The sequence below is a fragment of the Lucilia cuprina genome, chromosome 6 (genome assembly GCF_022045245.1).
Source record: "Lucilia cuprina isolate Lc7/37 chromosome 6, ASM2204524v1, whole genome shotgun sequence".
Lineage (NCBI taxonomy): Eukaryota > Metazoa > Arthropoda > Insecta > Diptera > Calliphoridae > Lucilia > Lucilia cuprina.
The window spans coordinates 44,529,524-44,539,818 of record NC_060954.1 but is presented as its reverse complement, the minus strand read 5'-3'; the positions used below and the strand labels follow the sequence as shown (position 1 = coordinate 44,539,818).

Genomic DNA, 10,295 nt, shown 5'->3' with positions numbered 1-10,295 from the left:
TGAACTAGAACTGAACTAGAACTGAACTAGAACTGAACTAGAACTGAACTAGAACTGAACTAGAACTGAACTAGAACTGAACCAGAACTGAACTGGAACTGAACTAGAGCTGAACTAGAACTGAACTGACAATCGGTCAAAGATTGTCAACTCAGCAACAGCTGTGTCAACCGGAAGCTTTTTCCCCACGGAAGAACATTCAGTTCAGTCAAACTGTTACAACAACAAGAACTGGACTAGGTAAGTATTAGATTAAAAAACTTTAGGCAAAATTATTAGTTTTGATATACATATTTTCGATCATTAGTTTGAGTTATCAAAAAAATATTAAATATTGAATCCCCTAATGTTTATTGTAAATTCAAGCAATCATTTCAAATTAGAAACAAATTTTGATTTCTATATAATTATAAATCTCTTTATATTTATATACGATATACACATTTTAGTATTTTTTTATATTTTGGAAAATTACAAAATCTGGTCAATATGCTGAAAACTACTGCAGCAAAATTGAGTCCAAAACGCAAGCAATACAACAATGACAAACCGAAGCAAGAAACAACCCGAATACAAGAAGAACCAATTACTCAAATATCAGCAACTGCAATTCAACTTCCAGAACCAATAGCTTTAAATGAGCATTCCCTGGATTGCTATGAGCCTGCCTCTCAACAGCAGTTGCAAGAATGTGCTGAATACCTTAATAAAGCGCAAACATTGCAGTATGCATTAGAAACCGATCTCGTGGCGTGTGATGCTAAGTGGACCTTATTTGTAGCGGCTGCTTTAAGTTATCGTTATGATTCCGTATTGAAACCATTTCCACCACAATTTGCTGCCGAACAAACAGGTTGCAAGATAGATATTTTAATGTCAGTCATCAATGACACACCAAAATTAAGAGTGATTTTACAAAACCTAATGGAACAAAATTATACTGAAGTTAATCGAGAGGTAATAGATTTATTGTATTGGGTTCTTATAGAAATGCGTGAACCTGCACTGCGTTTAGTAGAGGGAGAGGAACTGTATTCATTACTAACATCTATAGATGAGAAAGCGTATAAATTTAAACCAACTCATGTTTTTGAAGTTCAAGCATTAACAGGCTTTCATTCTGAGATGGCATTTCGTAATAGGACCTTAAATTTACCCTTAAAACTGGCTTTTATGGGCAATAAATTCGATAATTATTTTAACATATTACAAAATGGTTTTACCCAGTATCCAGAAAATAATAAAAATTACCTAGAACTTACCACCGATCTGAAAAAAAGTTTACAACACAGTCCCAATTGTGCGGCCTGGGGAGCTTCCCAATGTGGTTCGATAATTGCTTGTACAGCCATCTGTGAATTTGCTCTCGATGCGGAAAAGGACTCCATTATATCCGATAAACAAAGCAAATCCAGTGTTAATATACAATTGAGAAATCTAGAAAATATACGTGTCCGTTATTTGATTTTCTATGGTAAACGTTTTCCTAGAAGACATTTACCTAAACGCCGTTTTTTATCCTGGATTTTCCATCACAAATATTCATTATCCTTGATTTCGTATATGTTATTTCTATTGTCAATTGGTTTTGCTAATAGCGATAGTGGTGAATCGTTTAAGTTGTATGTTTGTCAGAAAATTGATTCGATTTTGGATTTCTGTCGTAGAGCGATTGCCAGAGATCCCATACAATCAGCATAGAAATTTATCTTATTTCCTATATATTTTATAAATTTATATTCAAATTGTTTTAATAAACAAGTACAGTTGGTAAAGCCTGTCCATGTAATAAACTAAAGCGATATAATGCTGACTTGAATTTTCATTTTTGTTAATTCAATTTGATGTAAAAAATATATCAATTTTGTCATCTTTCGTACATGATACAACAAATAATGTCCAGGTCTAAAAATTTGTCTACTTCATCTGGATGCCATTGAACAGAGTGAAGTAGGGTTGGCTGAGCAGTTATATATATGGTGGGCGTCATGAGGACCTGAACACATGTCGGAAATTCGTTGGGGATAGCCTGTGCCTGTAGATCCATCCCGATGAGGTTTTCTTCCTTGTCTGCTATGGGTGGTGGGCGAACTACAAGTCCGACATTCATGCTATATCCTGCAGCCGCGGAATTAATCGAGTCTATGAACAACCCCCGGGGGCCTCCGCACAACCTTGGCGAGACCTCCGCCTGGGGATAAAGAGGTGGCCAATACCTCCAGTCTGGCCGGGACTGAAAAATTGGTTACAGTCTACTGCTTGGCTTAGTCCATGCACAGATTGACAAAGCTCAGACCTAAGCACCACATAATCTGGTACAACGGGTGGCTAGTTGCCCGCAGGACTATGTGGCGGTTAAAAGCCTGATGCATGATTAAGTCAATATTTCGGGATAAGTTCGGTGCTGTTGCGAAAACAACAGATACCCCACAGAGGAGTGACTTTGGGACTTTGGAAATGATTCGCGGGGAGAGTAAGTGGCGGTGGAGAGTAAGTGGCGGTTAAAAGCCTGATGCATGATTAAGTCAATATTTCGGGATAAGTTCGGTGCTGTTGCGAAAACAACAGATACCCCACAGAGGAGTGACTTTGGGACTTTGGAAATGAGTTGGTATTAATTGTATATGGTACGGGATGAATGTGGGGTACGGCGGGAATTACCACAGTGTGTCCCTGTGAGTAAGAACAATGTCTACGGCTTATTGATGAATTGTACTTCGGTCCACCGGTTTCGTCTCTAGGTGCTGTTGTCGAATCAACAGAGACCATCCAATGGTCAGAGATTAGATAGTTCGAGTTCTCCAGCAAAGTACTTGTGCATGGACCCGTCAAGGCCAATGTACAAAAATTGGCACCAGATTTCTTCGTTGAAGGGGGCGATGTAGTCCGTTCTCAAATCTACCCAGTGGATGAAAAAGATCACCGTGTGATAAGGCCGTCAGGGTAGGTGCTCTCGTAAAAACTCTCCACAGTCTCTATGAACAGGAATAAGAGGACTGATCCAGTGGATCCTGTACATACCTGCAAATGATATGTCTCGGGGGAGCATCCAACTGTGTGATGTTAAAGTTTGGATGACTTCTCCGATGATATTGCAGGAGAAACAGTTTTGTCAACATGACATTTTAATTCTTGACAGAGAGGACCTTCAATTCCTCGGGCTGGTGATTTTCCGATGTAATTTGTAGGCAGCCCGATACAGTCCTTAGAGCGGCATTTTGTCAGCTTTGAATGTTTTTCCACTGGGTATTACTAAGCAAAGGTTACCGATAAATCGTTTTTTATGTACCTTTTTATTTATCCATATTCCAAGTACCTACTACCAGCTAGCGCTTTTAGGACATTGTATCTAGTTCGCAATTTGTGAGTGAATGCAGTGGCATGTGCTAAGGAAGTAAATAGAACCAGCAAAAGAAGCGAAAAATAAGTAAAATTTACTCTATGGAAATACTGAAAAAATCTGAAGAAACAATAATTTTAACACAGGCTTGTAATGGAAGGGATGTTCTTTTTATTTGATTCCAAATTCACTACGTCTGAAGTCATTCTAAGGAAGTAATTTTAATGTTCTTTTTTTACTATATATAATTTGACTTATCAAATAACTCCGTAATAAAATTGGTTTAATTCAAAAAATTTCAGTACAAAAAAATACCTCCAATTTTAAACAAAATTTGATTATTTTCGCTTCTTTGGAAGTCAATAAACATCACTTCCACAATAAGTAAACAAATTCACTAAGAGCTACTTTTAAAGTGGTGATAAATGTTATTCTTTTGCAACTACTTCGTTTTATTTTTGCTGGGGACCCCCAAGATTTTTGGATGGTCGGAATTTCGATTCCACTACAGTACAAAACAGTAACTACTTTTGCTTTAAAAATTTTCAAAATTCACTAAACACTGAGGTTTTTAAAACAAACTTCAGAGGGCATATGCCATCTCACACAATACCTAAAGTTTTTTTTTTATCAAATTTGTTTGATGTCATTTGATTTGGTTTGGACAATTAATCAATTACTTTGTATGGTGTTTTCTCTTGAGATTTTTACACCATATGTGTTTGTGTGGTATTTGCGTCAGTGTATGGTTTAGCAATTTAATTTTGTCTGAATGATGTTTGTTATTTTTATTTTTTTTTTCACTCTGATTTTCCATATTGAATAACAATCAAAAAAAAGTCCTATATATTGCTTTATTTATTGCAGTTCTACTATAAAGGGAATTAGCTTTGAGATGGAAAACGATATACAAATTAAATTTGGTTAAAATTTAACAAATTTTTTATTGTAGAAATATTTACATAAATATTCCATTTTTACTCCTACCTTTCTTCCATAATATCTTGGCTCTAAATGTCCATTATAATATCCATTCAACACTTTAATTGGTCACCCCTCCCAAAAAAAATATTTTCTTTATTTAGTAGTCTACATAATGGAGAAGACCAAAAAACACGCCGTATAACGCCGGTATGATCCTGTAAGTGTATGGCCTCATAAATCAAGGCATTGCATACACTTTGGTCAAAAGTTAATTCAATTATTATGAAGCACTTTTTGCTTTAATATTATGACACACATCGAAAATACACAGAAGGAATCAAGAGAGTATACTCTTAAGAAAATGTAGCAAGAGGAGTTTTTAGAGATTGGTTAAGAGAAAAAGTGATTTCCAGATTGATGTTTGAAACTGCATAAGAATATGTATACATTTATGTTTATCGCTTTTTCAAGCAAGAACAAAAAACAAAATTTGTAACACCAAAAACTTACATTAATAGTTAATGAATCAAAATAGAAAACTTTTACAATATACATTTTAATCCTTATTTTAAAAAGGTGATGGAAATAGCATTAGATACAAGAACTTACCTGGTAATGACTTTTACTACTCAACAACAGACTTTTCAATGACAACTACTTACCGTCTGTATTATTTAAATGTCTTTCAGTAATGATTTTCTTAAAATCGGTTATAGAAGTGCTTTATTTTCGTATTTTGTATATGAAGACCATTATTTGACGTGCAGAAAATAGCTATACAGTGAGATTAAAATAAAACTGTTTCAAATTTCTTAGTTCGTATTTATGCTAGCAAAACAACGTACACAATAACTTCTTTGTAAGCGAAATTGTAAATACTACTTTACCTATCTTCTTGTAAGCGAACGTACATCACTGTGTTAAAATAATGAGTGAAAATGTTTTTTCTCGATAGTTTTTTGGGTATTATGTGAAATAAAATAGCTATACAGTGAAATGAACATATAACTGGTTCGAATTGTCTAGTTCGTATTCATGCTAAATCTTTTTATTTTTCAAAACAAAACTACTCACTCAACAACCTCTTTGTAAGTGAAGTTGTAAATACTACTTTAACTTTCTATTTGTAAGAGAGCGCACTGTCTTTAACTAATGAATTAAAACGCCCTTTTCGCTAGTTTTTGTAAATCCGTATGTCTGTCTGTCTGTCTGTCTGATTGTCTCTCCGTGTGTCCACATAGTTAGTAAGTAAGTTGAAATGTAATATTTACAATGAAATAAATACAATAAAATTAATTGAAAAAAAAAGGTAGTTAGTTAGTTAGTTAGTTAGTTAGTTAGTTAATTAGTTAGTTAGTTAGTTAGTTAGTTAGTTAGTTAGTTAGTTATTTAGTTAGTTAGATAGTTAGTTAGTTAGTTAGTTAGTTAGTTAGTTAGTTAGTTAGTTAGTTAGTTAGTTAGTTAGTTAGTTAGTTAGTTAGTTAGTTAGTTAGTTAGTTAGTTAGTTAGTTAGGTAGGTAGTTAGTTAGTTAATTAGTTAGTTAGTTAGTTAATTAGTTAATAAGTTTGTTAGTTAGTTAGTTAGTTAGTTAGTTAGTTAGTTAATGTCCTCCGGTACGTGGTGTTATAGTCTGATAGATTATAGGTTGTGGGTTCGATTCCCACCAGAACCACTAGTTGAGGAGCCCGCTGATGGCCTAGGTATATTTCTTCGGATTTGATTGTTATAGTAATGAATGGAAATATGACTTTCAAACTAACTATAACCATTAGTATCGCAATGTATAATTTTTAAAATATACTCATAACAAAGTGTGCATATGGCCAGTCTTGTTCTACTATATTTTCCTATTAAATTATAAATAATCAACATAGAGATAATTTTAGAACATCAAAAGGAGACAAATAGACTAAGTTTTTCCATTAATCATGCCACAATCTTCCAAATTTTGGCTGTTTGTTTCCCTGGAAAAATAGGTGAACATATAAAATTTGTAAAATTATTTTAAGAAAACATCTTTTGATTTAAACCAATATTAATATCAAAACTAAACAAAACAAAACCCAAACAACAAACAAGTGTAACATAATCAAATCAAGATGAAGTACACTCGCACTCATACATTCTCTACTAAAAGATTTTACCACAAGGATGAAAAAAACGACAGGGGACATTTAGTTTAGAGTAGAGGAAAAAATCTGAGAACTAACTAAAGAATTTGTAGTCAAACCCTAAAAGCATGTCAATTATAATTTATAAATAAGTAAAAAAATAAAATCTACTTTTTTCTATCCAAAATAAAATTTTAATAAAAAAGAAAAATAAAGTACTGGAGTGGTTGTGGCTCACCATCCCAATTATTTTGCAGTAAAATCTGTATACATATTGATAATAGTTAAAGCAGTGAGTACCACACTAGATGGTGGTGGCTTGTCCTTTGGTCACATACAACACAACTATTGTTGCAATACGTACTTACCTACATATAACATGTCAATTTTTTTCTATTTTTTTGTAGCACCCCCTTTGTTATTTGAGATCTTCAATATTGCGACCAACAAAAACCTCGAAAAATGTGTGAGTTTTTTTTATTCAACTCCTTTGATTGTTTAAGGTATCCTGTCTATTGTATCGGTAGGTTTGTGTTGTTGCTTTAAATGTCAAAGTGCAACATTTACCTCTCGTATAAAGGTTGTATGGTTGGGTTTATTTCTTTTATATTTCGCTTGATGCTGTTATTTGTGTCTCACAAGTAGATTAGCAGCTGCCATGTGTAATAACAGGAGTAGTTATGATTTTTTTGTTACTCTGGTTCATTTCGCTAAAGATAACATTAACCATTGTACTTTTGTTAGATTATAGAGCAGATGCAGCGTTACGAGTAGGTACAAATTGTTGAAAATAAATTTGATTTTATGTGGGTTAAGATTTGTTATCATGTTTTGAGGTTTACTTTTTTAAATACATTTTATAAAACTGTGATACCGATGGCTTGCCAATTACTCTCCCCGCGAATTTGGGTTTAAACCACAGCCAGGACATAGTCCTACGGGCAACTGGCCACCCATTGTACCAGATTAAGCGGTGCTCGGTCTGACCTATGTCAATCTATGCAAGGACTAAGCCAAGCAGTAGACTGTAACCAATTTTTCAGTCCCGGCCAGATTAGAGGTATTGGCCATCTCTTTATACCCCGGGATTGCAATAACACCAAGGCGGAGGTCTCGCCAAGGTAACATGCCCCCGGGGGAATATCGAAGGGGTTATTTCATGGTGGCTGGATGTCAACTTTCGTATGTGGTTCTGCCGGTCCATATACAAGAGTTCAAAATATGTAATCATTGACCATCGCTGCCCTTTTCTTAACTTAAAGCTAAACACGAATCCATCAAATAAGCCGAGGAATTTATTCTTACTCACATACTTTGGGAAATCTGATATGATTAACCCTGAATTACCATGGACAAGGAAGAATATTCAATAGTATTTATTTGTATAAGATACTTTTTATCCACACCAGTTAATCGTTCATCCGTTACACCCATAGAGAACAACATCCGATGCAAACACTCTTGGTATATGGGCAGAAAAGGTCCTTATATCCCTACATTCATCCTGTATCATAAACAACTTAGTATATGATACTATGAAGTATATGATTCGGCAACAGCACAGCCTTTTGATTGACAAGTGCATCCTGAAGGATTCTTTCCAATAACCAGGACAAGATAAACTCAAACAGAACATCTGGCAATTCTCGATACCCTCTTTTCTAAACCCTAATGAACAGCTCTGTTTCAACCGTAATATCTCACATTCCATGTCAATGCTAAATAAGAAAAGTAAGAAAAAGAAACTAAAATTTATGAACTTGATGTAGAAAATGTAATAATTTCTAATTTGTGATTCTATGAATCTCTGTATCTTCTTTAACACAATCGAAAAAAAAAAGAAACAAACAGTAATACAAATGAAAATTTATTAGAACTTCAACAAATTGCTGTGGCACACAAACGTGCAAATGGCGCGACATTGTCATCATCTTGGGCAACAACACATACAGCATGCTGCAACCTGACACATAAAGGGGGCGTTTAGCAAATTCATATACAATGGTATGACAGCGCTTGAATGAAATGAACGTAAAAGTAGGTGTGGTTGTAAATAATTACATGGTTGCACTTAAATTCAATCAAATGCTACAAATGTTTGTAATAATGCAAGGATTTAATATTGTTAACAAATTTTAGGAGAGACTAGAAAAAAATTACATTTATTTAACAAATGTTACGTTTTTTCCCCCTTTTGTCTGTCCTTCTTGGCAAATGATAGATATTTTAGGTGAAGAATTTTTGCAACCTTTTCGCAAAATTCTTTTCTATCCTAGTTAATTTTTTTCGTTTCATTTAAGTCATAAATAACAAGAATTTAACTGAAATTTGTAAAATATTTTTTTAAGGTTGTTACTTAGTCTAGTTGTTGTTGTGGTCATCAGTTAGTTGCCAGTTTTTTTTTACAGGAATTTCTAACAAAATTAAATAAAATTTATAACAACGCATTTTTTATTCAGTTTTAACAGCCTTGCGGTATGTTGTTTTCAAAATATCTTGACTTGTTTGGTTTTCTTTTTGTTACCTAAATACTTGCAATACTAGGAGTAAAAGTTCCTCTGATATTATTTACCTCAAATTAAGTTGCTTATTTAATGATCAATTCATAAGTTTGTGTGTGCTTCAAAACCTGCAGAGGAATCTAGGGAAACAAATTTAACCAGCCTACATTTGGAAGATTGTTGTATGATTAATCAATAAAATTATTCTTTTTGACTCCTTTTGATGTCCTAAAATTATCCCTATATTGATTCTTTGAAATTTTATAGTCTTCAACTTTACTGTGAACTGTATCAAAAATGTTTATAAATTACTAATAAAAATCAAATAGGAAAATATGGTAGGACATCACTGACCCTATCTTACCCTACAGCATGAGTATTTTTTTAATTTATATATTGGGATACTAATGGTTATAGTTAGTTTAAAAGCTGTCCATGTAGAGGCTGAAGATATACACCTAGGCCTGTATAAGGCCTGTTGCGCTCTCTGGTCTGAATCGAACCCATACCTCTGGTCTACCAAACTATAACACTAACCACTACCACCTACCGGAGGGCACAAACAAACAAACTAACTAACTAACTAACTAACTAACCAACTAACCAACTAACTAACTAACTAACTAACTAACTAACTAACTAACTAAGTAACTAACTAACTAACTAACTAACTAACTAACTAACTAACTAACTAACTAACTAACTAACTAACTAACTAACCAACTAACTAACTAACTAACTAACTAACTAACTAACTAACTAACTACCTACCTACCTAACTAACTAACTAACTAACTAACTAACTAACTAACTAACTAACTAACTAACTAACTAACTAACTAACTAACTAACTAACTAACTAACTAAATAACTAAATAACTAACTAACTAACTAACTAACTAACTAACTAACTAACTAACTAACTAACTAAAATGAACGACCGATTTAAGCATTTTTGTTTCTGTTAGACTGTTTGGTCAAAATCTTATCAAAATATCTTTAAAATTACGATCTGTACCTTGCACACAAGGTTCACATGTACAGCTAGCAAAAGTGGACTGACAGAAGTGAGGACATGTCTTAATCAACCCAGAAAATAATTTTAATCATTATGTTTTTTTAGTTTTAATTTTTTATTATAATTCGCACAGTGCAGCCTTTGTATTTTTGTATTTGTGTGTAATAGACATAGAAAAGACTCAAAAATTACTAAAATATATTTCGAAACCGATTCGAAAACGATCAGCAATTCAATTCAAACAATTACTTAAAAGCGATTAAGAAAAGAATTGAAACTGAACAGATGATGTGTTTAAAAAAAATTACTACTATCCGACGAAAGGATCATACATATATGTTTAGAAATTGACAATTGTAATAATTTTTATCGTACGGAAGAGTCATTAATGACTCGAATG

The 10,295-nt window shown here is 33.4% G+C and overlaps 1 protein-coding gene across 1 annotated transcript; it reads left to right on the top strand.

Moving 5' to 3' along the window:
- The first annotated feature begins 396 nt into the window (after positions 1 to 396).
- LOC111684301 (protein mono-ADP-ribosyltransferase Parp16) lies at positions 397 to 1,813 on the top strand. The gene has a single exon (XM_023446441.2). The coding sequence runs from the start codon at positions 490 to 492 to the stop codon at positions 1,699 to 1,701; it is 1,212 nt and encodes a 403-aa protein (XP_023302209.2). The 5' UTR covers positions 397 to 489; the 3' UTR covers positions 1,702 to 1,813.
- Positions 1,814 to 10,295: the final 8,482 nt, after the last annotated feature.

Bases quoted from the DNA above. Each gene is read 5' to 3' on its own strand.
- LOC111684301 (XM_023446441.2), top strand. From the start codon at position 490: ATGCTGAAAACTACTGCAGCAAAATTGAGTCCAAAACGCAAGCAATAC.